At 41.0% G+C, this 26,736-nt stretch overlaps 1 protein-coding gene and 1 pseudogene across 1 annotated transcript; one reads left to right on the top strand and one right to left on the bottom strand.

The window, feature by feature from the left end:
* Nucleotides 1–13,012: 13,012 nt before the first annotated feature.
* On the bottom strand, nt 13,013–26,720 carry LOC111321906 (WW domain-binding protein 2). The gene is made up of 10 exons (XM_022924904.2): nt 26,565–26,720; nt 26,375–26,480; nt 22,140–22,214; nt 21,633–21,693; nt 21,208–21,300; nt 16,120–16,293; nt 15,139–15,176; nt 14,771–14,852; nt 14,168–14,226; nt 13,013–13,273 (listed from the first exon to the last, which is right to left on the bottom strand). Exons 1-10 carry the CDS (start codon nt 26,618–26,620, stop codon nt 13,223–13,225), a joined length of 795 nt encoding a protein of 264 aa, XP_022780639.1. The 5' UTR covers nt 26,621–26,720; the 3' UTR covers nt 13,013–13,222.
* Nucleotides 17,232–20,583, top strand: LOC148722101 (zinc finger protein 862-like; annotated as a pseudogene).
* Nucleotides 26,721–26,736: the final 16 nt, after the last annotated feature.

Below are 26,736 nucleotides of genomic sequence, written 5' to 3'. Positions count from 1 at the left end.
CTAACCTTTAGTGACGTTTAAACAGACAAAACACGTATCATCTCGACCAATCACGAGTCAGATCGATTCCTATCTTTAGCCGCAAGTCATCTACCCTTAGTATGACATGTTTAACCACGTTCACCTTCATCTACCTTAAGTAACCCATGTTCTACCACGTCTACCCCCATCTACCCTTGATTAGCCATGTTCTACCACGTTCCCCCTCATCTACCCTAGGTAACCCATGTTCTACCACGTTCACCCCCATCTATCCTAGGTAACCCATGTTATACCACGTTTACCATCTACCCTTGTTTAGCCATGTTTTACCACGTTCACCATCATCTACCCTAGGTAACCCATGTTCTACCACGTTCACCCCCATCTATCCTTGGTAACCCATGTTATACCACGTTTACCACCATCTACCCTAGGTAAACCCACGTTCTACTACATTTACCCCCATCTATCCTTGGTTAGCCATGTTCAACCACGTTCACCATCATCTGCCCTAGGTAACCCATGTTCTACCACGTTTACCCCCATCTACCCTAGGTAACCCATGTTCTACCACGTTTACCCCCATCTATCCTTGGTTAGCCCTGTTTAACCTCATCTACCCTAGGTAACCCATGTTCTCCCATATTTACCGTCATCTATCCCAGGTAACCCATGTTCTACCATGTTTATCTCCATCTACTCTAGGTAACCCATGTCCTAGCACGTTTACCCTCATCTAACGTAGGTAACCTATGTTCTACCACGTTCACCCCCATTTACCCTAAGTAACCCATGTTCTACCACGGTAACGCCTATCTACCTAGGTAACCCATGTCCTACCAAGTGTACCCTCATCTACCGTAGGTAACCCATATTCTACCACGTCTACCCCAATCTACCCTTGGTTAGCCATGTTCAACCACGGTTACCCTCATCTACTGTAGGTAACCCATGTTCTACCACGTCTACCCCAATTTACCCTAGGTAACCCATGTTCTACCACGTTTACCCCCATCTACCCTAGGAAACCCATGTTCTACCACGTTCACCCTCATCTACTCTACTGTAGAATTTAGCATTCTCCGCATTTTATTTCAGTTCGTTAGCGTTCCTTCGGGAAAACGTTTTGTTTTTCTTTCCCGCGTTCGGTATAATTTACATGTTGTTCACATTGTAGCTTTTTAGTTTCATCGTTGATTTCATCGAGAGAACATCTTGTCTTAAGAGAGCATCTGGTTTAGAGTTTTATTTTCGCGGCCTACAGCGCCGATACAGTGTAAGTTCCTAGTTATTATGTTCATCGCGTCCGCTTTAGCCGCCTTTCAGTTCTATATTTCTGCATTTTGTAAGCTCGTATTTTTTGTTGGTTCTTCATTAGTTCAAACCTCTCCCTCCGATGGAGGGTTTGTAATCACTGCTGTAAGCGGCCACTAGAAGACTCGCCTTTTGGCAGTAACATAGTTTGAAATTGTCGAGTTGGTATGAGGAGATAATGGATATTGGCGCTGATAAAGCTTTAGATTCTGGTGATGGGGATGGCGTTCGACTTAGGACGCCGAGTAAACAAATGGATTAATAAGGCGTTTTCCTCGAAAGCCTTCGCCGACTCGAAGCCTTCGCCGATTGAGAGATCAGGCTATCTTTCTACAGTTAGTGCTAGGAGAACCGAAATTGATGCGCTGTTATCTAGCGAGGAGAACGTTCATCTCGTAAAGGAAAAGTTGCCCGGCTTCCTAGCTGCTGTTGAAAGGTTTAAAGAAGCTCATCTAGCCCATTCGTCGAATCTTCCGGATGACTGCATAGCAAGATGTTAAGAGCAGTTAAATTCAGAGTGTTCGCGGGCCAACCTCTTTTATCAAAGAACTCAACAGTGGACCAAAGGATCAGAGGAGCTTCTCGGGTTGAACTCTCAGGTCAATCCTGAAGATTCAGCGAGTCAGATCGGTTCTCGGGCCACAACTAAGTCCCCGTCGAAGAAATCACGACGTTCGTGTCATAGCGGTTCAAACAGGAGTGGTACGTCATCCTTAGCGTTCGCACGAGCAAAGGAAGCGAAGCGTATTGCTAAGCTCGAAGCGGAGGCGGCTGCACTAGAGAAACGACGATTGTTAGAGGAGCAAAGGTTATGTTTGCAGCAAGAACAGGAACGTCTTACACTTGAAACCGAACTCGCTAAGTCTAAAGCTAAAGACAGAGTTTTATCTTCAGTTATGGAAACTGCCCCGCGTCCATTTGTGCCGAATCCGATAAACCTGGAATCCAAGAAGGGTGAGGGAAAGGTTCAAGCACCTATTATCGGACTTGAAACAAAGCCAGCTGGAGCAAATGGTCATTTATCAGTCGCCGTCGGTTGTTCTACCCTAAATCCCGAAGCAGCAGAGTGGCATCAGCCTTCGGAAGGAACTAACAGAAATGAACGTGCTGACGAGTCTGAAAACTCTGGAGCGTCGACATCACCAAGTGAGAGGGCCTTTCAAGAAATGCTGGGGCTGCATCACCGTCGAAATGCGCTGCAACAACAGCAAAACAAAATCGTGGAAATGCTTGCGACTCAGCAGAAGAAAAGCAGTCTTCCCCAGCAAAGGGTTCCTATCTTCGATGGTTGTCCAATGGAGTATGGTGCCTTGGTGAGAGCCTTTGAAAACCTCATTGAGTCTAGAACCTCGAGTGGTACTGAGAGGTTGTATTACCTTGAACAGTTTACAAGTGGTGATGTTAAAGAACTAGTTCGATTGTGGCATCACCTTCCACCTGAAATCGGTTATCAGGAAGCCCGATGGCTGGTAGAAAAGAAATTTGGTAACGATTATCGCATTGTGACTGCCTATGAAACCAAGGCGTTGAACCGGCCTGAAGTGAGAGCTGAGGACAGTGCCTCTCTGGACAGGTTCTCCATCTTTCTCAAGAGATGTAAAAACGTTATGAAATACAGCAAATACCGGTCCAAGCTCGAGCAGCCTGACACCATACAAAAGCTCGTCATGAAGTTGCCATTCAATTTATGAAAAACGTGGCGCCGTTTCGCCGATAACGTAATAGAAACTGAGAGAAGAACTGTTACGTTCAGCGACCTTGCCGAATTCGTAGACAATGAAGCAAGGGTAACCGGCAATCCCGTATTCGGAAAGATTACTGAAGACACAAACCCCAAGAATGAACGGAAGGATAAGCAGAATAGATCTAGTAGAGGTAAAACAAGTCTTGCTACGCAAGTAGGCGATCTCCAGAGCCCATCTCCACGTGCGCCACCCCCTGAATCAACTCCTCCCACTGAGGACGTCTTATGTTCCTTCTGCAATTCTGGGCACGCCCTAGACGCCTGTGAGGCTCTTAGACGCCTCCCTTATCCAGAACGGATTCGGTTCTTAAAATTAAAGCGCCTCTGTTTTGGTTGTTAGTCCTCCAATCATATGTTGAAGGAATGCCCGCAAAAGAAAACATGTACGGTTGCCAACTGCTCGAGGAAACATCCAACAATTCTTCATACGAACACTGCGCCAAGAATTCGACCATCTGGCATTCCTTCCGCTAGTACCTCGCCGCAAGAGGAGGCCCCTCGCGTTCGTAACGGAATGGTTAATCTAGACCGCTCAAGAATAGGCATGGCTGCGGTTCCAGTCAAAGTTTGGTTTAAATCCACAGGTCCTCCTGTGATTACCTACGCATGGTGCTCGAAGTCAGATTTCCCTAACAACTTTGGAAAAGAAAGACAGTCTTATTGACAACTTCGTTGTGAAGGGTATTGTCATCTCAGATTTGGACGAAAATGTGTTTATCGAGCTGCCAGCACTTTATACGAGACCAGAAATACCCGTTTCAAAGGAGGACATACCCACTCAGGGTGACATTGACCAGTGGCCACACTTGTGTGGAGTATGCCTACCTGAAGTTGATGCCGAGATAGGTCTCCTCGTAGCCTGTGATGTTCCTACGGTCTTTGATCCTTTGGAAGTGAAGCACAGTCAAAACGGTGGTCCCTATGCTTCCCGAACGAGTATGGGATGGGTGGTTAACGGTCCTTTAGGGCGTTTTCGCAAGGGTCCACGCGCTGCCAGTTTCCTTATCAAGGCTGACTCTGAATTTCATCAGATGGTGAAGAATTTTTACGACAGTGGTTTCAGTGAATCCAGCGCTGTTGACAAACCTTAAATGTCACAAGAAGAGCTTCGTTTCCTCAGCGAGTTGGAGCGTACCATAGTCTTGAGAGATGGTCACTATGAAATGGCCCTACCTTCAGTCGAAGAGGCTTCACAGCACGCGAGGGACCTACGGTTACTACTCTCAAAAGGCGGGTTAGGCTGACAAAGTGGATCAGCCCTAGTCGCAGGGTTCTCGAAACCATCCCCGAAGCCGAGCGCGCCAAAAAAGTGAAAAGTCTTGACCTTAGTGAGGATGACCTCCCAGTCGAGAGAGCTCTGGGTGTTAACTGGTGCGTGGAGACAGACGACTATGGATTCAAAGTGGATACTAAGCTCAAACCGCCCACACGGCGAGGAATTCTTTCGATTGTCGGTTCTGTTTACGACCCCCTCGGCCTCGCCGCACCCTTCGTGTTAACGGCCACACGGTTGCTTCAGGACCTATGTCGAGTCAAGCTAGATTGGGATGATCCTATTCCTCAACAGCACAAGGCACGCTGGGAGCGATGGATGGCTGATCTTCCTAAACTATCGCAGTTTTCCGTCCATCGCTGTATTAAGCCAGCTGGTTTCGATTACATCTCTTCAAGCCAGCTGCAACATTTCTCTGATGTCTCAGAGAGCGGTTTCGGATCGGTTTCCTACCTGCGTCTTGTTAATGGCGAAGGTGCTGTTCACTGTTCTTTTCTGTGTACCAATCACGTGTGGCGCCCCTAAAGACGATTACGATCCCTCGTCTTGAGTTGTCTTCCGCAGCAATCTCCATCAAGCAGGAAAAGGTCTTGAAGAGAGAATTAGAGATACCGATTAGTTCCCAGTCCGTCTTCTGGACAGATAGCACTGCAGTATTACGTTACATGAAGAACGAAACAAGGCGATTCCACACCTTTGTAGCCAATCATGTCGCACTTATTCGTGATGGCTCCGTACCCCATCAGTGGAACCATCTGAGTGGCGACATGAATCCCGCCGACAACGTCTCTCGAGGATTGACAGCCTACGTCTTCCTTAGTCAGCGGCGTTAGTTGATGGGGCCGGAGTACCTTTCGAAGCCCGAACACATGTGGCCAATGCAGACCGAAGCATTTAACAACGTCCTCAATGGACATCCTGAGGTAAAGATGGCTGTTAAGGTGTGCATGTCCTCACTAGTCAAGCAAAGCTGTCCACTGTTGCGGTGTTTCCAGAAATGTTCTTCCTGGTTCCGCCTAAAGAGAATTGTTGCCTGGCTCCTGCGCTATCGGGAAAGACTTCTGAATGCGAGTAAAAACAAAAGTTTAAACCGCGATATTCCGAATTACATCACCCTTGAAGAGATCGAGAGAGCAGAGAAAGAAAATCTGAGGCATGTACGGAGAAGAGCCTTCCCCGAGGAGTTCAACCATCTCGAAAAACCAGTTAAAAAGAGTAGTCACCTCTACAAGCTTGACTCAATCGTTATGGATGGGCTTTTGCGCATTGGTGGCCGGCTGAGTAAAGCGTAATTACCCGCGGAATCAAAGCATCAGATTATTCTTCCGAAAGAAGATCACGTTACCAGAGTGATTATAGACGATTACCACAGGGCATGCGGCCATTCTGGTAGAGAGCACATTCCAGCTTCCATTAGGCAGAAATTCTGGATCACCCAAGGAAGTTCAGCTGTGTAAAGTGTTCTGGGGAAGTGTGTCAGTTGCCGTCGCCGCCAGGCACCACTTTGCCAACAGAAGATGGCCGATGTACCAGAAAATCGCTTCCTGGCCGAGAAGCCACCTTTTACATCAGTGGGGGTCGATTATTTTGGTCCATTCCAAGTCCGTCGTGGGCGGAGTCTCGTAAAGAGGTATGGCGTGATCTTTACATGTCTAGCAATCCGTGCCGTGCACATCAAAATTGTACATGGACTCATTCCTATTGGCTTTGCGACGTTTCATTGCAAGAAGAGGCCAAGTGGAGCAGATCTACTCGGATAACGGGTCAAACTTAATTGCTGGTGAGAAGGAGCTGCGTAACGCTATATCAGATTGGAATCAGGAAAAGATACGCAATTCCTTGTTACAAAAGGACATCAAATGGTACTTCAGCCCTCCCTATGGTTCCCACTTTGGAGGTATTTGGGAGAGATGCATCCGAACCGTTCGGAAGATTCTACAAGCGCTGCTGCGAAAGCAAACACGGACGACGAAAGCCTGCCCATTTTAATATGCGAAGTAAAGAGTATCATGAAAAGCCAACCCATTGCCACCGTATCCAGCGATCCGAACGACAACAAGCCCTTGACGCCTAACAACGTGTTGTTGCTCAAATCGGAAGTCTCCTTACTCCCCGGTTTATTCAAGAGAGAAGATTCTCTGTCGCGTCGCCGATGGAAGCAAGTACAATATTTAGCGGACATTTTCTGGAAGAGATGGAGTAGAGAATACCTTCCCCTTTTGCAACTTAAACAAAAGTGGGTGCACCCAAAGAGGAACTTGGCCGTTGGTGATATCGTTCTGGTCGCATCTGAGTCGCATCGCAATTCCTGGCCGCTTGGCAGTGTAGAATTTAGCATTCTCTGCACTTTATTTCAGTTCATTAGCGTTCTTTCGGGAATGTTTTGTTTTTCTTTCCCGCGTTCGGTATAATTTACATGTTGTTAATATTCTAGCTTTTCAGTTTCATCGTTGATTTCATCGAGAGAACATCTTGTCTTAAGAGAAAATCTGGTTTAGAGTTGCCTTTTCGCGGCCTACAGCGCCGATACAATGTAAGTTCCTAGTTATTATGTTCATCGCGCTCGCTTTAGCCGCCTTTCAGTTTTATATTTCTGCATATTATAAGCTTGTATTTTTTATTGGTTCTTCATTACTTCAAACCTCTCCCTCCGATTGAGCGTTTGTAATCACTGCTGTAAGCGGCCATAAAAGACACGCCTTTTGGCATGTTCTACCACGTGTGCCCCCATTTACCCTTGGTTAGCCATGTTCTACCTCGTTTACCCCCATCTACACTACGTAACACATGTTCTACCATGTTTACCCCTATCTACCCTTGGTTACCCATGTTCTACCACGTTCACCCTCACCTACCCTACGTAACCCATGTTCTACCCCTTCTACTCCCATATACACTTGGTTAGCCATGTTCTACCACGTTCACCCTCATCTACCTTAGGTAACCTATGGTCTACAACGTTGACCCCCATCTACCCTAGGTAACCCATATTCTACCACGTTTACCTCCATCTACCCAAAGGTAGATGCGTGTAAACGTGGTAGAACATGGGTTACCTAGGGTATATGAGGGTGAACGTGGTAGAACATTGTTAATCAAGGCTAGATGGGGGTAAACTGGGTAGAACATGAGTAAATGAAGGTAGATTGGGGTCAACGTGGTAGAACTTGGATTACCTAGTGTAGATGAGGATGAACGTGGTAGAACATGGTTAATCAAGGGTAGATGGGGGTAAACTGGGTAGAACATGAGTAAATGCGGGTAGATAGGGGTAAACGTGGTAGAACATGGCTAACCAAGGGTAGATGATGGTGAACATGATAGAACATGGCTAACCAAGGATAGATGTGTGTAAACGTGGTAGAACATGGGTTACCTAGGGTAGATGAGGGTGAACGTGGTAGAACATGGTTAATCAAGGCTAGATGGTGGTAAACTGGGTACAACATGAGTAAATACGGGTAGATGGGGGTAAACGTGGTAGAACATGCCTAATCAAAGGTAGATGCGTGTAAACGTGGTAGAACATTGGTTACCTAGAGTAGATAAGGGTGAACGTGGTGGAACATGATTAATCAAGGGTAGATGGTGGTAAACTAGGTAGAACATTAGTAAATGCGGGTAGTTAGGGTAAACGTGGTAGCATATGGCTAACCAAGGGTAGATAAGGGTGAATGTGGTAGAACATGGCTAACCAAGGGTAGATGGGGGTAAACGTGGTAGAACATGGGTTACCTGGGGTATATGACGGTGAACGTGGTAGAACATGGTTAATCAAGGGTAGATGGGGGTAAACTGGGTAGAACATGAGTAAATGAAGGTAGATGGGGGTAAACGTGGTAGAACTTGGGTTACCTAGTGTAGATGAGGATGAACATGGTAGAACATGGTTAATCAAGGGTAGATGGGGGTAAACTGGGTAGAACATGAGTAGATGCGGGTAGATAGGAGTGAACGTGGTAGAATATGGCTAACCAAGGGTAGATGAGGGTGAACATGATAGATCATGGCTAACCAAGGGTAGATGCGTGTAAACGTGGTAGAACATGGGTTACCTAGGGTAGATGAGGGTGAACGTGATAGAACATGTTAATCAAGGCTAGATGGGGGTAAACTGGGTACAACATGAGTAAATACGGGTAGATGGGGGTAAACGTGGTAGAACATGCCTAATCAAGGATAGACGGGGGTACACGTGGTAGAACATGGGTTACCTAGGGTAGATGAGGGTGAACGTGGTAGAAGATGGCTTACCTAGGGTAGATGAGAGTAAACCGGGTAGAGCGTGGGTTACATGGGGTAGATGAGAGTGAACGTGGTAGAACATGGCTAAGCAGGGGTAGATGGGGGTAAACGGGGTAAAACATGGGTTACCTAGGATAGATTAGGGTAAACGGGGTAGAACATGGGTTACCTAGTGTAGATGGGGGAAACGTGGTAGAGCAGAACATGGGTTACTTAGGGTAGATGAGGGTGAACGTGGTAGAACATGGCTAACCAAGGGTAGATGGGGGTAAAAGTGGCAGAACATGGGTTACCTAGAGTAGATGAGGGTGAACGTGGTAGAACATGGCTTAACTAGGGTAGATAAGGGTGAACGTGGTAGAGCATGGGTTACCTAGGGTAGATTGGGGTAAACGGGGTAGAACATGGGTTTCCAAGGGTAGATGAGGGTGAACGTGCTAAAACATGGCTAACCAAGGGTAGATGGGAGTAAACGAGATAGAACATGGGTCATCTAGGGTACATGAGGGTAAACGTGGTAGAACATGGGTTACCTTGGGTAGATGGGGGAAACGGGGTAGAACATGGGTTTCCAAGGGTAGATGAGGGTGAACGTGGTAGAACATGGTTAACCAAGGGTAGATGGGTGTAAACGTAGTAGAACATGGCTTACCTAGGGTAGATGCGGGTAGACGTGGTAGAACATGGGTTACTTAGGGTAGATGGGGGTAAACGTGGTGGAACATGGGTTACCTAGGGTAGATGGGGGTAAACGGGGTAGAGCATGGGTTACTAAGGGTAGGAGAGGGTGAACGTGGTAGAACATGGCTTACCTAGGGTAGATGCGGGTAGACATGGTAGAACATGGGTTACCTAGGGTAGATGGGGGTGAACGGGGTAGAACATGGGTTACCTAAGGTAGATGAGGGTTAAAAGGAGCAGTACATGGTTCACCTAGGGTAGATGGTGGTAAACGTGGTAGAACATGGGTTACCTATGGTAGGTTATGGTGAACGTGGTAGAACATGGGTTACCTAGGGTAGATGTGGGTAAACGTGGTAGAATATGGGTTTTTAAGTGTAGATGAGGGTGAACGTGCTAAAACATGGCTAACCAAGGGTAGATGGGAGTAAACGAGATAGAACATGGGTTATCTAGGGTACATGAGGGTAAACGTGGTAGAATATGGGTTACCTAGGGTGGTTAGGGGTAAACTTGTAGAACGTGGGTTACCTAGGGTAGATGAGGGTGAATGTGGTAGCATATGGGTTACCTTGGGTAGATGGGAGAAGTGGAGTAGAACTTGGGTTTCCAAGGGTAGATGAGGGTGAACGTGGTAGAACATGGTTAACCAAGGGTAGATGGGTGTAAACGAAGTAGAACATGGGTTACCTAGGGTAGATGGGGGTAAACGTGGTAGAACATGGGTTACCTAGGGTAGATGGGGATAAACGTGGTAGAACATGGGTTACCTAGGTTAGATGGAGATAAACGTGGTAGAACATGGGTTACCTAGTGTAGATGGGGGTAGACGTGGTAGAACATGGGTTACTTAGGGTAGATGGGGGTAAACGGGGTAGAACATTGGCGACTAAGGGTAGACGAGGGTGAACGTGGTAGAATATGGCTTACCTAGGGTAGATGCGGGTCGACATGGTAGAACATGGATTACCCAGGGTAGATGGGGGTAAACGGGGTAGAACATGGGTTACCTAGGGTAGATGAGGGTGAATGTGGTAGAACATGGGTTACGTAGGGTAGACGAGGGTGATGTGGTAGAACATGGCTAACCTAGGGTAGATGAGGGTAAAAGGAGCAGTACATGGTTCACCTAGGGTAGATGGTGGTAAACGTGGTAGAACATGGGTTACCTAGGGTAGGTCATGGTGAACGTGGTAGAACATGGGTTATCTAGGGTAGATGGGGGTAAAGGTGGTAGAACATGGGTTTCCAAGGGTAGATGAGGGTGAACGTGGTAGAACGTGGCTAACCAAGGGTAGATGGGGGTAAACGGGGTAGAACATGGGTTACCTAGGGTAGATGAGGGTAAACGTAGTAGAATATGGGTAAATTAGGGTAGATGGGGGTTAATGGGGTAGAACAAAGGTAACTGATGGAACATAGGATATATCGTGTAACATAGATTAAGGTTTTAATACTTGGTATTAATGTGTATTAGTTATTGGGACATGATATGGACCTAACATGAATGCTTTACCTTTCAATAAACCTTTGACCACCATGCATGATGGAATGTAAAATAAAGAAGTGGCGAGAAAACACGTCACCAGAACTTCATGATTAACGAATGGAAAGAATGTTTTTTTTTTGGGGGAAAACACACCTCGCGAATGGCTTCATATGACACGACACGTTGTGGATATATACTTGGCTTATACGATAACAAAAAGAAAAATCTATACGAACACTGCAAGCTGTTTTTTTCTTTTCTCGGCAGATAGTTTTCATGATCAGTGCACGTAATTCCACTGTATCGACGAACAGTAAACAACTCGGGGTGGAAATATGTTTTATTTTTCGGGTGTGAGTTTTTGAGACACCCTGAGGGTCTGAGTTTTTCGGGTGTGGGGTCTAAGTTTTCGAGACACCCCCAGCCCAGCTGGACTAGGATGATGCCAGAAAAAAGGAGTGAATGAAAAATTAATGCCTCATGATAGAGTACACAAGCTCCAGTGAAAGTGAGCTTTACGAGGATGAAATTGGGCCAGATGTCAGGGGATTTGATGCGAAGTGGTTGGCCTGGGAGAAACGAAAGTCAAGAGAAATTAAAACCCTCTTAACCTTACATACGAAAAGTCAAATCAAGATCATTAGAGCTTGTTGATTGAAGCAAAAAACGTATTTCTCCTTATCACTTCCGTGAAAACCATTTAAACATGTAACATTCATATGAATCAGGACTTCTGTTTAAGTGTTAAGAGCCTTGAGATTTGCATGGCACCATATTTTAATTGCATTTCTCAGGAGCTTTCTCATCAATTATTACCATCTCATTTCAGTTTCTTGGACTAACAGTGATCATTGCTAAACGAAAAATTGGAATCTCTCGCTATCTGCGAATAAAACTTGAAATCACAGAGTTTCAAACTTCTGCATTTAATCTAATAATGTGAAATTTTTATTTTTGGCCAGGTTTTGTACAAAGAGGAAGGGTAAGTTTTCTTTTGATTCCTCTTTGACTCCGTTGTAGCCAAGTAAAGAAATTCAAGTAAATCATCTGCTCTTCCTTTCAAATGCCATTCACAGCTATGTCATTTAAGCAATACAGCACATTCTCCGGGGATCTCAAGTGTGATAAACCCATTTGCAATGTTAAGAGTTCTCCCCATACCCCATGTGTGTTTCTCAAGTTATAAACCATGTGAGGGGTTTGACTTCTCATTTTGCAAATTGACTGGTAAATAGTCAAGTTCTTATATGTTACTGAGAGCTGGTGATACCTGTCTTTATTTTACTTAGGTCTAAGAATCTTCATCACCATGATAAGGAATAACTGGACCTGGAGACAGGAGAATATCAACAATCTCAAAAACTCACAACTACCTTGGCAACCAAAATGATTCCAAAACAAATCATTCTGATCAAGACTAAGTCAGTCACACTTTCCTATGCTTGAAGTAGATAACATTTTATTACTTTTATTCTGATTGGCTGATGTGACTATGCACTTTGGTCTAAGTTTGATGACAATCGCTTGAAAAGCACTCCTCTGAATCAGTCTTTTTACAATTTAATGTTGTCACTTTTTATTTAAATTTAGTGCTCGAAATCAGCAGTTGCCCAATTGCTTGAGACAACTAAAACTTTGTTTGGGTAACCAGATTTTAGGAAAAATAAAGGGCAGGTTGCCCAAGAAGAATTCACTGGACAACCCAGGAAAAATCGAAGTACTTACATTACTGTGATGCCTAACAGAATAAAGAACAGAAGCTATGAACTTGAGACACAAAAATAGCCTAAAATGTGAGGTTTATCTTCTGATAATGACAGGTGGATCCACACAGGAAGGTTGTGATAATTAATTAACGCCGTTCACTCAATTCAATAAGTAAAGATGGGCTGATACCAATACCAAATATTCAATACCAGCGATACCGAGGTCGGATAGAAAATTATCAATACTACTGTAGAGTATTGATTCTTTTGAAACTACACATGACCTAACTGGGATTTATCTCCTGCGACTAACTGCTGACAAGTAGCCGAAGGGCTTGACATCATGCCTGAGTGCATTTGTGGGCAATGTCGGATTGCTGCTTTGAAAATGTTAAGGGTAACCAAGTTCACATCAGTGCAACCAAAGTCAGGGGCTTGGTTGTCTGGCATTTGCCCCAAGGGCAACCTGGATTTTTTCCTAATTTTGAGCACTGTAAATTTTCTATAATAAGGAGAAATTTTCCGGGATTATTGTGCTTTGGACTATTGAACTTATAAACATCACAAAATCAACACCAGACGGTATACCTTATTAATAAACAATCTGACTACCTCGTTCAATTTTACAATATCATGAAGTAAATACAAATTCACTTATCAATTGCAAGGACGTTCACCATACTATGTAGCACTATGGTCCCCGCAAGTGTCTGGGAATTAGCCACGAAACTTTACTTAATTTATGAGATTTTAACAAATATTCTGTTCCATGATTCCATTATTTTCAGTCAATCATTCTTCTTGTCATTGTAAGGGGGTGGTGCATAGGGAGGTGGAGCCTATGGAAAAAAAAAGAAAAAAAACATCCTAATCATTACCTAAAACGATGAAGTATCAGAGAGTGCAAGTATCAACCAGCAACAAAAATTACAAATCCTTTCAATTGGACTACATGTTAAGTTTGTCAATGCAAATACACCAGAATAGCCAGCTAGGTCAACTTTCTCAGACACAACAGAATTTCTTTCTCTGATAACAAGACACCTTAAGGTTGTGGTTAGTTGCTTGTTTAATACACAAGATCATCTTTTTGCAATCAGTCACAGTCTCTCTGGGAAACACTGCCTTGTGCTCAGTGTTTCTTGTGTTGACTGCGACAATTAAAGGGTGAATTCTTCAATATTGAAGAGGTTGAAGTTTTTCCAACAAGCATTGATGGATTCCCTTTAAATAAGGTAATCTTTCATTTTTTGAGCAACAGACGGTGGACCATTGTCCAATACTATCTCTTCTGGCAAACCATGAGTTGTGAACAGAAATCTTAAGGCTTGAATGGTACAGAATGGTTGCTATAGCTATAATTGCTGTCATCAGAAAAACTTCAATCCACTTAGATTTGCTGTTCACTACAATAGGGAACATCCAACCATTGAAAAAAAAAAAAAAAGAACAGCAAAGTCAACATGTATCCTTTGCCAAGGCTGTGTGGGCTTTACTTACTGACTTAAATAACACAGACACCTAAAAGTATCTATACTGCCAATTACATATTGATTATTACATAATGAAAGGTGATCACACCAGATTGTAAGCAACTTACAATACATAATAAATAAATATTTAAATGGCTAATTCACAACTACTGGTGGACCCAGTGGTTTACATTGTGGGCCAGATCAACACAAAGCTTGGATCCTATGTGCTATCAATATCACAATCCTCTCTTCACGTACCTGAGGGGCTGGTACATATACATTTTGTCCAGTGCTATAAACTTCTCTTGCTTTTGCATCTGTCAAAGGTATTAGAATGTAACTATCTAACACCAAGCACACCACATAATACAATCAGACAAAGAGTGAAGATAACAAAAATTCAGATAACAGAATGACATAATTGAAGAAAAAAACCACCCTGTGGTCCCAGGAAAGGGTGAGTGAGAAATTTCTTTTGCTTATTGTTACAAAGTCTGTATTCGCATGGAGAGACACTTCGCATGGAGAGACACGGTTCTAAAACTAATTTTAGGGAAACAAAGACATTTTCTGAGGTTATAAACAAAGAGAGCTGCTAAAATTTTACATAAAAAAGATACAAGTTTTCAGCCCTAGAACACATTATTTACCCCCCCCCCCCAAAAAAAAAGTCTAATGAACTGGATGAAAAAGGGCTCTAAAGTCTTGTGATCTATGCCAAGTGATGGCCCAATATTTTGGTCTGCCGTTATTTTTCTTCCAGACCTGCACTACTTTGTGACTTACACTGAGGGGATTTACATTTCTGTTGCCCCTCCTTACATGCTGATTAAAGAACAAGGATTATCAGTGACCACTAACCTCCATAGGAATAATTAAAATGGCCATCAGTAGGAGGGGGTGCAGAGGGTGGAGCTTGTCCTGGGTAAGGAGGGGGATTTTCCTGTTGCAGAGTCAAACAGCAGTTAACTTAATGCTTAAATAACATATTTTAATGATTGCAAATTTCGGGAAGAAGCTAGACTTCCTAAGTCTTTTTTTTTATTAGATTTAGGAGTGTTAAAAATTTCAACTTCAGAGATCAAAGATTTATTGTATCGATGTCTTGCTGCAATGTTATGATTTGGAAATCTTGTAGAAATGATACAGTTAAGCTAGATAATAAGAGTAGTTGGAATTATTCTTGAATAAAAAAATCTGATTCAAGCTGAACAGCAATAGAAACTTACCTGGGGTTGATATGGTGGAGGTTGACCCATTACACCAACTGAAATCCAAGTCAAAAGTAAAATATCACTTGTCAATGAATGAAATACATGTCCTTGGCAGATGAAGGGACTTGGCACTCCCCTCATCTTAGTTATGACATAGTTACATCATATGATAGAGGTGCCAAATACTGTGGCTGGGCCAAATTCTTAGAGACCACATAAGATCTCCATTCCTTCTACATGTTGCTATTAAATGTAAATCCTACCATTTGTTGTAAAATTTAATCATGAAAAACCCTTCCAACTATGTGTAACCCTTGCCCAATAAAAAAATAAAATATTTTTATGGCAATTGAGCCAAAAGCTACAGATGTTATAAGCCACTTTAAGCTTATGGCTTATATTTGACTCAGAACTACACATTTAATTGTATGAATGTCATTGAAACTTGTATGCAGCTTAGAAGTTAGATTAAACTGTATAGGTGACCATTCTTAACAATTTTGGCAATTTGTAGCAAAAATTAGAAACAGAAAGATTTCCACACAGGGAGAACAGACTTGTGGAAGCAGAGTCATTTCCATCTGCTCCATAGCTTTAGGCCTTCTTATGTGTAGGAATGCAAGATGCTATTGATGGTCCCAGTTACAAACAAGAAATTTGTCAAGAAAATTGTGAGAAACCACTACAACAATTACCCAGAATAAACTGCTGATAATTTCAGAATATTTCTGTGAGAATTTTATTTGGATGATACACCACCAACGGAAATTTCACAAATTTAGATGGCATAAATAAAGGTGCAATGTCCTGTGGTTGACCAGGATCCTTTAAGAATCTAGGTCTTTGATGACAGCCCATACATACATGTCCCATACATGCCCGCAGACTCAGTCTCTTATTTCTAGTGGGTAGCTATGTCAATCACTTCTAAGCACCAAAACTAAAAAATAGTTGTAGTTTAATGTCCATACAGTACAAACGGTAACAAGACTGTACCTGGAGGTGGATAGGTTGCATATCCTGCATATTGCGGAGGCAGGTAAAATGCTTGTCCAGGGGCTCCATAATAGCCAGCTTGAGCTGGGTACATATTGTTGTACATACTGCCTCCATTCATTATCACTGGCTGTCCAGGTGCTTGTGGTGGAGGGTGAGATCCAGGCCTACGGGCTAAGAAAGCATTTGGTTCAGTTTAAGTCAGTTAAAGGAAAGGCATTTTGATGAAGTTTTACACTCAAGAAATACAGACACTGCCCAATTGAAAAGACATTTACTACTTTTTTAATCAAGTTAAGAGGGTATGAAGTTTGTAGGTAGCAGAAAGCTACCAGTACAGGGTTCTCAGTAGAAGCTGGCAACCAGTGAATTCCGCCACCTGTCAAGAAGAAAGTAGCTGCCTGTGCTGGCAATGAAATTTGCCTTTGTGTGCCAAATTTTTTCAATAAAGTATAAATGGGTATTAAAGAAGTATTCTTGAATTTTCTGCTTAGGAACCCACTAACGCGCTTTCATTCTTGAGTAACAGGAGTGCCCTGTCGCAAATTGTTCTACAGTTGTTATGGTTGACCTTTAACACCTTTATCAATCGCATCAACGTGTCAGTCATGAAATGCACATGTTTAAATGAACCACAGCGAATTTGTGCACGCCAACACGCTATATTTTTCATTGCAAACGGAAGAAGTCCTTGGCCCTTTGCGATTTCAAATGTGTCCAAATGAGACCAGTCGCTCTTCAGTTATTTCACATCAACAGCGAAAAAGAAGAAGAACGAAGAAAACAATAGCGGTAAGTTTTACTTTACAATAAGTTGATTAGAGGTTGTAAGATCAATGATCAAATATTTCATCTTTCTGGACTCAATCTCACTTTAATAGAATCATATTTGATAAAACTATAAATGAGATGTTTAGTAGAATAAATAATTCAGCTTTATTGCGACAGCGTTTGGATCATGACGTGTCTCTGCAGCTGTTTTCAAAATTTAGTCACGGTTTAATGACTGGTACTAAATGTGAAAGAAACATCATTCCCCTTGAAATCAATATATTAATAACATAAAAATAATTCAAGATAAGTTTCTAGAAAGCAAATTTCACCAAGTCAAAATGAAGAATCAGTAATCTGTTTATTTTATAGCCGTGAATGAAAACATTGTGAAATAATTTAATCAACATAGATTGACTAAATTAAATGTACCCGAGTGAGTTTTTGTGTATGTGGTTCTACTGTGAATGAAAACGAAATTAATAGAACATTTTTCCTCAATTTTTATTTGATATTTTGTTATTTCGTGTATAAAAGTAGTTTTTCTGTCTGCGTTGGGTTTAGGAGTATCAAAAGGCAGACCTGAACCTTCAACAAACTCCCCAGCTGCAGACGTCCCCTAAGAAAACCTTTCTGAAGTCCTCATTACAACACACCTGGTAGAAGTCACTCCAAAAGAAGTTAAGAAGCAAGAAACCAATCACTTGTTGAAGGAGATTGACGAGATTTTTTCTTAAGAGGATGCCACCGTTTCTCATCGTCACAACCATTATGAATGTCAAGGAAAAAGTTGTACTGGTAATAGGCTCTCGGAGGGAGAAGTATCACATTTGTCAAGTCGTAGCCATGACAAATTTGCCCATAGCTGGTTGTCTGATAAGAGCCTTTCTTTTTGTCAAACAACAGGTATTTTTTGGCTAATTTATGAAGAAGGCCAGGGAATGTTCTGTTTTCTATGTAAGAAACATAACACTGAAAACAAAAAGAACAAATCGAAAGCATACAATGTAACTCCAAGTGTGCGCTTCAAAAAATTGGCAAGATTATTCTGCATCTCAACAACACAAGGATGCCATTGAGGCAGAGATGCTCTGTCGCGTTTCCTTATTTCATAAGGAAATAACTGAGAAGGAAAAGGTAAAGGATATGGTGCTGATGAATGCTTTTCTAGTGGCATATTGGATTGCTAAGGAGGAAACTGCAAACCATAAATTTTCTTCTTTGGTGAATCTGCTCAAAATTGTAAGCCCGGAAAACATGAAGTTCTTTTCATTATTCAGGGGAGGAGACAATTATATCTATTTTCTTAGCGACTGGCTCAACCCTCATGAAAAGGATTTTAAACAATGCGAAGAAAGCAGGCTGCCATGGGTTACTGTGTGATGAGGTAACAGACATCTCAGTGATGGAAATTCTGGTAACCTTTATACAGTTTTTCAACCACGAAACGGGGAGAGTGGAAAAAAACTTCTTGTTTGTAGAAAACATCTTAAAGACTTCAACCTCTGCCAATGCTGAAACAATGTTCAACATCCTAACCCAAAAAATAGATGAGTGTGGTCTCCAGCTTCAAAACCTAAGCTCAATGGCCTCTGATGGAGCTGCTGTCATGACTGGTGCTCATTCAGGAGTGGCAACCCATCTCAAGGAAGTGAACAGTCAAGTGATCACATTTTACTGCTTGTGCCACAAACAGCCCTTGCCTGTACTGACACCACTAGCAACATTACTTACATAAAGAACACTGAACTTTGGCTAAGGCAACTGTGGAAGATGTTTGAAAACTCACCAAAATGGATGGCAATGTATACGAGTATCATGATCTTCTTATAGTTTTGGCTATGTGCAAGCAGTCAATATTTCGTGGTATTGCCGTCTCACTTTTGCGGCCTGTGATTGGTTCTAATTTTGAAATTGATGTCGTTGCACTAAATTGGGTTGCTGACGTACATAAACAAATTACTGCCGCATTCAAATGATTGTACAAATATTTCACTTCAAGTTCAACAGTATTTATTGAAAATTCGACTTTTACAGTCAAAAACATTGTAATAATGTGACAAAGTCACTTGCCAGTTGGAAAATGAATGTTAATCTGGCAAGAATTCAAAGTGTTATTATATTCTGCTCATTTTCTGTACTTTTCTGCCCACTGTTTTCACTCGAGGTGGCTGTTTCGGTTTTCACATTGATGTCTAGTACATCGACGTCCTTTTACAGTTTTATTTATCCTTATAAATGCTGGATCGCGATACAAAACTAATTGCGATTTTGAGATGGGAATACCAACTAGCTGTCAATATAATGTGGTACTGCTGTCTCAAAATCGCAATTAGTTTATAAAGTACAGCTGGAGCTAAAATCTGTTCATCTGTCAGACAAGGGCAAGAAGATTGTTGGAAAGAAGCTTAAAAAAGTGTGTCAGACAAGATGGCTTTCATTTCATGCTGCTACGTCTGCACTGTTTGACGACTACTTAGCAGTTCTTCAGACATTGGGACAACTCAAACATGAGGATGCTGTGGCATGTGGTCTCCTCAGCAAAGTCAAGACGGCAAAATTCATTGGTCAGGAGCCATTTATATCTTGAACGCTGTCCTTCCTATACTCTCTTCCCTCAGCAAGACCTTTCAGAAGGGAAAAATAAATTTCTCTCACATCAAGCCCTCCGTTGACTTCACTCTTGATAAGCTTAGTAGCATAATACAAAGGCACCTATCCTTGATTTGAAGAGGGATCTTCTGCCTGGGGCATGCTTGAATCTCTCAGAAGTTAGCCTGACCCCTGCCATGGAGGAACAGCTCTTAAACCTCCTCAATAACTATGTGAGTTCACTGAAAGCAAACATCCACCAGAGATTTGATGATGCCTTGCCAGTGGTGAGTGCTTTCTCCATCTTTGATCCTTGGCTGTTCCAAATCCTGGATCGCCTGGCTTTGCGGATTACGGTAAGAAAGAGGTGGTTATCTTGGCCAAGCACTTCTACTCAGGCAACCCCGAAAAACACCAGCTTATTGCAGAATGGGAAAAGTTCAAGTATGACTCAGCCAGTTGGAAACCTACCATTCCAGAGGAGGTAAAGAAGAGCCACACGACAACTTCTACAGAATGGTGCCTTACAAGACTCATGAAACTTCAAACTGCTTACAGTTTTGTATTTCCAGCACTAGTTCACATTGCCGAGGTGTCCCTTTCAATGCCTGTATTGAATGCTTGGCCAGAGCATGGCTGTAATGGCGTGAATCGTGTCAAGACAAGACTCAGGAGTAGGTTGTCAGTTGAGATGCTTCATACACTTCTAGCAATCACCATCAATGGCCCGAGAGTTGGCACTCCACAGTGTGAGTCACTGATGTCTGCTGCCATAGAACTATGGGAGACTCAGAAGAGACGAAGGAAGCTTCCAAGATAGCAGGCAGCACAGCATCCTGACAAGGAGACAAGGAGACAGCAAGCCACCCTGCAACTGTACCCACAGCCGCTGATGCAGCTGTACAGACGGTTCAGCAAGAGCCAGAAAACCCTGAGCCAGGCCAGCTTCTTGATGCTCCCAGCCTGGTTGCTGCTCCCAGCACCATTGCAGATGAAACAACATTGGCCACAACTGCACTCAATCTTGCTGCTGACAGTTTTGTTGATGAAGGAATTTATTCTGAGTGTGATGACAGTGAACAGGAGGACCTGTTTATCTAAGAATGTTGTCAATTATAAAGTGGGATCGATGATGATTCAGTTTATTGGACACAAATGTTTACCTTTCATACCACTCCAGGCTACACATAATTGTGGTATAAAGTGCTAATAAGTATAACAATTCCAATTAGTCTTTGTCACCTCCAGATCAATTTTTGAAATTATTAATTAATGTAAAAGTTCACAGAAAGACCGCAGAGAAGGCAGGGTGGTTATTATAATTGTATTAAGCTGCTGCAGTGATAATTACAAGAACAATATAACTAACTTTACAGGTGACCTACATTTCTTGTCAATGTAAATCAATATTTACAAAGTACAACTAGTAAAGTTCATTTTATGCATGTGTTTGAGGCTTTTTTGCCAAGTTAATCCAATTACCTAAATACAAAAGTTGGTGCCCCAAAATGCAGGAAACCGTATCCCTGCAAACATAGAATTTCAAAATTTTCCAGGGGGGCATGCCCCCAGACCCTCCTAGAAGCTTGGCCCCCTGGGCCTCACCTCAGCCCTTTGGGCTGAAGTTTAGCCGCCTGTAATTACTCCTTGGCCATCTGACTAAAAACTACCGAGAACCCTGCAGTACCCCTTTCATCAAAATCCCTGTAAAAGTAATTGACTCACCGTTAGTAACAGCATGTCTGAAGTGTTCTGCAAATTCTATAGCTCCACCACTATTGAAGGTTACTTTGAAGGTTCCTCTACCTTGCCAACCTCCTAATAAGAAATAAAATAAATTTCAGGACAAAACTGAGGTCAAAACCTCATTATCTTGTACACTCTTTTACCTTTTACAAATAAACAGAACTATCCATTACCAGGTTCCCAAATGAAATGTTCTACACCACCCTTCTTCTACACCAGTCTTGCCAAATGAAAGAAAACACTGGCCAAGAAATTAAAGGGTTATTTTCTCCCTTTGGTAACTAAATTGTAAACTAGAAAGAGCTTGGTTGAATGTTTTGCCATATACTTTTTTAACTTGACTATTTAGCTTCTGTTCAAATAACTTTTTGAGTATGATTTTGCACTTGTTACTCTTAACTTACCATCTGCCTCAGAAATTACATCCCCCTTGACATAATTTGCACCAAACATGGGTTGTTTGACCTTAAAAGTATCAAACAGCACATTAGTTAGTAAGTAAGTAAGTAAGTAAGGACTTTATTTATAGAGGGGGACACGTAACAGCTGAAAAGCTGACAAACCTGTGGCCCTCTAGCTGATTGAAAGCTTCTTTCACTTTCTGTAAACTATAGAGCTTTGGCAAATGGGGTGCAATGTTTTTCTGTTTAATTCCTAAACCTTCAGAAAGGCTAAGCTGTCTAAATATATTGACCAAACACATCACATTTACGTCTCCAGTAAAGCACAGACTGAAATGTGTAAATCTAGGCAGAGAAAAGAAAAAAATGGACTTCAGCATCATGAGAAAAATTTTCTATAATAGTATATTTTTTGAGAAATGAGTCCCTCCTGTGGTGTCATGGAGATTTATGTTTTTTATCACTCTTTAAATAACAATTATTACTATAATAGTTTCCAGGAATGCTAACCTCAACATTTCGAATGCTATGGAAATTCACTGAAAATGATCCATAGTTGCATCCAGTTGTAGGGGCAAAGATGATCTGAAAGATGATGAAATTTGGTCAAAATGAACAGTAATAATTTAATTAAAAACAAAACAACAACTACTAACAGCAAAAACACATTATCATCCTGCACAAAATGTAAACGTTATGAATGAGTTGTGTTTGTGCAAAGATTTCTGGGACTGCCAAAATGCAAACATTGCAAGTTGCTGCAAGGAAATTTATAGTGAAAGGTGGTTCTGATGTCCAAACAGACAATTTTGGATATACTTATCATGGCATTTTTGTCACTTTATAAGATTGAAATAGATCAAGGTAATGCTGACACCAGGGAAGTGTAACTTTTTGTTTGAATAACAATGCAAAAGGTTTATTAAGTAATTTGCATTGCACAATGGTCTCAAATGATTAGAAAGTTAGCTATAAACAGCTAGGAAATAGCTCAATATAAAGCCTTTTCAGTTGTATTTATGAGGGATTGAGTGTACAGCCTGTTTTCATAATTGTTTTTGCCAAAAAAATATGGCGTCTTAGGATATAGATCTTCTTCTCAAAGGGAGAAGTCATTTTCAGCTAAAATGGAAATTTTTCCCTAGCTGTTGCCCTTTGGAGGGATGAAATAAACAATGGGAAAACAAGAGATTATTGGCAATTCACTCATTGTACAGTTTGAATTTCAGTTCAACTGATTAAGTGGTTTTTTATTTAGATTTCTCTACAAATACCCTCAATACCCCATATTTCCTTTCCCTTACATACATACACTTTATTGAGCATACCTGAAAAGGGCTTTTCAGCATCAATAGTAAAACTAAATAAATAACTTAATAACTATATACAAGTTAGTAAAAAAAAAACATTCTTTTTCTTCCAACAAAGTTTAGAAGGATCTAAACACGAATAAAGCATGATAAACATCACCAATTACTATAGCAGTTTCAGACGTGAATGAGTTATTTATTGTGACAACAACACCGTAAAGACTCATCATGTCAATCAGTGAAATTTTTTTCAGAAAACTTGGCTTTCAAGACAAGAGCGTTAGTAAAAAGCAATTCTTTTTATTTCCGAAAAAGTTTATAACGGTCTCAAGGCTAACAAAGCAAGATAATCATCGCCAATTACCATAACAGCTTCAGATGCGAACGAGTTGTTGTGGACAACAGCACCATAAAGCCTCATCATGACGATTGGTTAGATTTTTTTAAGAAAACTTAGCTTTTTAGACAAGATCTTTAGTAAAATGCAATTCTTTTTATGTCCAAGAAAGTTTTTAAGGATTTCATGGCGAGCAAAGAAAAGTAAACATCGTAATGCGAACAAGTGAGTGTGACAACAACACCGTAAAGACTAATCATGTCGATTGGTCAGATTTTTAAAGAAAACTTAGTATTCTAGTTGAGTTCTTTTTTAAAAAAAACAATTCTTTTCATTTCTAATGAAGTTTTTAAGAATTTCAACGCAAATAAAACAAGATAAACATCGACAATGACTGTAAAAGTTTCAGACGCGAACGAGTGGTAACCGGTCAAGTCACCCGAAAGTGACCTCACTTGAAGTCATGTTTTCCGAAACTCATAGTCATGTTGCCTGATATTTTGAGTCACATAGCCTGAACTTTTATCGAGTGTTTAAACTTGAAGTAAAGTAACATCTTAAGTAAATCGTAAGGAATAAACATGTAAAATGTTGACTTATAAACTGTTTTGGTCCGCTAACCTACAAAACACACAAATACCATGTGGTAATTGCTGTGGTTGTCATGCAATAGCTCATTAGCGTCTACAGCTTTTTTTGGTCATTGGTGATGTCCACTTTGCTTTATTCGCCTCGAGATCACTTTAACTCTGTAGCAAATAAAAACAATTGTTTTTCACTAAAGATCTTGTCTAGCAAGCCAATTTTTCTTTAAAAATCGGACTGATTGACAGGATGAGTATTTACGGTGTTGTTGTCACACTCATTCGTGTCTGAAGATTTTAAAGTCGTTACCGATGTTTATCTTGTTTTAATTGAGTTACTTAATATATAAACTTCGTTGGAAATAAAAATGATTGTTTTCTAGTAAGTTCTTAACTAGAGAGCTAAGTTTTCTTTAAAAAATCTAACCGATTGACATGATGAGTCTTTGCAGTGTTGTTGTCACACAATAAATAACTCGTTCGCGTCTGAATCTGTCAGTCATTGGTAATGTTTATCTTTCTTTGTTCGCCATGGGATCCTTAAAAACTTTATTGGACACATAAATTGCATTCTACTAAAGATCTTGTCTAGAAAGCTAAGTCTTGTTAAAAAGTCTGACCGATCGACATGATGAGTATTTAGTATCGTTGTCCACAACAACTCGTTCTCGTTTGAAGCTGTTATAGTTATTGGCGATGTTTCTCTTGCTTTATTCGCCTTAAGATCCTTCTAAATTTTTTTTTTGAAATAAAAAGAATTGATTTTTACTAAAGATCTTGTCTAGAAAGCCAAGTTTTCTGAAAAAAATCTGACCGATTGACACGATGAGTCTTTACGGTGTTGTTGTCACACAATAAATATAACTCGTTCACATCTGAAGCTGCTACAGTAATTGGCAATGTTTATCATGTTTTGTTTGAGTTGAGATCCTTATAAACTTTGTTGGAAGAAAAAGAATGTCTTTTTTTACTAAAGATCATTTACACTTCTACATGTATAACTTCTAATAAGTTGTACTGGATTGAGGACCAACTCGCCGACGTCTCTACTCAATTTTATACGTCGACGAGTTGGCGTTGGCGAGTTGAACCGTTGGTGACTTGACCGTAATTCAACTTGCTTACCAACCAAAACTTTAAATGTTTGATAATGATAAGAATAAATATACTTGTCTCGAGTCTTAAGTCTACATAAAATACCTGGGTGTACTTATTGACCAGAATCTTTCATGGAAATATCACATTGATTCCATTGTAACAAAAATTAGTAAGACTATCGGGTTAATTGCAAAGTTACACCATTTTGTACCCCGACTTGTACTACTGAACATCTATTGGTCATTAATTCATCCTTATTTAACTTATGGTCTTGCTGCCTGGGGTCAGGCATGCAAGACTTATCTTAACAAAATACTAATTCTTCAGAAAAGAGTGCTTCATTTATTATACTTTGCTGAATGGCATGACCACGCAATTCCTCTTTTTTTCGAAGCTAATGTGCTTCCAATAACTTTTCTTTACAATCAGTCCGTATCAACCTTAATGCACGATATCAATAATGGTAAAGCCCCAGCAAACACATTTAAATTTATTTCAGAAAGCATCTAATATCCACTCATACAATACACGATTTTCTACGTCTGGCAAGTTTTATGTTAAATATTCTAGACTTGAAATACAAAACAATTCTTTTTCTCGGCTCGGAGTTAAGCTGCGGAATGGGATACCAAGCTGCATAACCAATCTACCAAAGAAAGCTTTCAAAAAAGATCTCTGCAAATTGTTACTTGATATATTAGTAGAGGAGGATGAGTATATTGAAATCCCCATGATTAGCCTTTCATACTCTTTGATATTGAATATTCTCCTATCTCAGTAACATTGACAAAACATGAGGCAGCCTTTTTGAAATTTAGTGCTCCAGCCATAATCACCAAGCACACGGTGATTATAGCAAGATATGATGCAATCTGTGACCAATCAGAGTGCTCCCATCTCTATAATCACTGGAACAATTATAGTAACATTTACTATATGGCTGGTATAGCCTGTGGGAAAAATGAAGTGAATCCTATATTCCGATTTACTTTCATCCAACACAAGAAAAAAGTACATGAAGCAAACTAAAATTGTCTCTGTCCATAAATATGCAAAAAAGAACTCAGCCTATATCCAGCCATCTTGACCTTGCGCTTGGTCAACAACCCATAATGTAACGTTGATTGATATCAATCACCATTGATAATCACATTCGTAGACTGGATATCCCATGAACTTATTGCAAAGAGAATTCCTAATTTTCAGGCTCTATGTTTACACATAACATATACTGAGTTCAGCCAATAGGTGGATTATACCCAAGCCACTGAGCTTAGAGCTCCCTCCTTGTAATCACCATTGCGAAACTTAACAGTTTGTATCAAGCAGTCGCATTACTCGGTCGAAATCGGTTGCAGCATAACTACTTTTAATGGATGGCTATGAACAACAAATCAAGAAAACATTAGGACTTACTTTCTGAGTGGTAATAAAGATATTGCCTTTCTTTGACCCTTTCAAAAATCCAGGGATTTCGTCGCCTTCCAGAGCAAATTCGACGCCATCGTGGTGATATATCACACTGACAAAAGACGACGTAAACTGTGTAAAATTTCATCATTAAAACCAACTAACAGCCCATTTGATAATGATTAATTTTACTTACTAGTCCCCATGAAGAGTAAGCCGCCCATTGGAGCAAATGACTTTGTTCATAGACATGTTTCTCGCTATCGCTGAAATACTTCGTCACGATTCGCCTTAGCTTTCCCTTAGCTTTGCTGTATTCTTACATGACGTCATTTCAAAGCTTGGTAGCAAAGCTTTGAGGTGAAATA

Source organism: Stylophora pistillata, chromosome 10 (genome assembly GCF_964205215.1).
Source record: "Stylophora pistillata chromosome 10, jaStyPist1.2, whole genome shotgun sequence".
NCBI lineage: Eukaryota > Metazoa > Cnidaria > Anthozoa > Scleractinia > Pocilloporidae > Stylophora > Stylophora pistillata.
This window is presented reverse-complemented; position numbering and strand designations above follow the sequence as displayed.

Coding starts and splice junctions, on each gene's coding strand:
- LOC111321906 (XM_022924904.2), bottom strand. CDS start 26,620: ATGTCTATGAACAAAGTCATTTGCTCCAATGGGCGGCTTACTCTTCAT. Junction 22,215..26,374: donor TCTTTATTACCACTCAGAAA/GTAAGTCCTAAT, acceptor ATCATCTTTCAG/ATCATCTTTGCCCCTACAAC. Junction 13,274..14,167: donor TATATGTACCAGCCCCTCAG/GTACGTGAAGAG, acceptor TTTTTTCCATAG/GCTCCACCTCCCTATGCACC.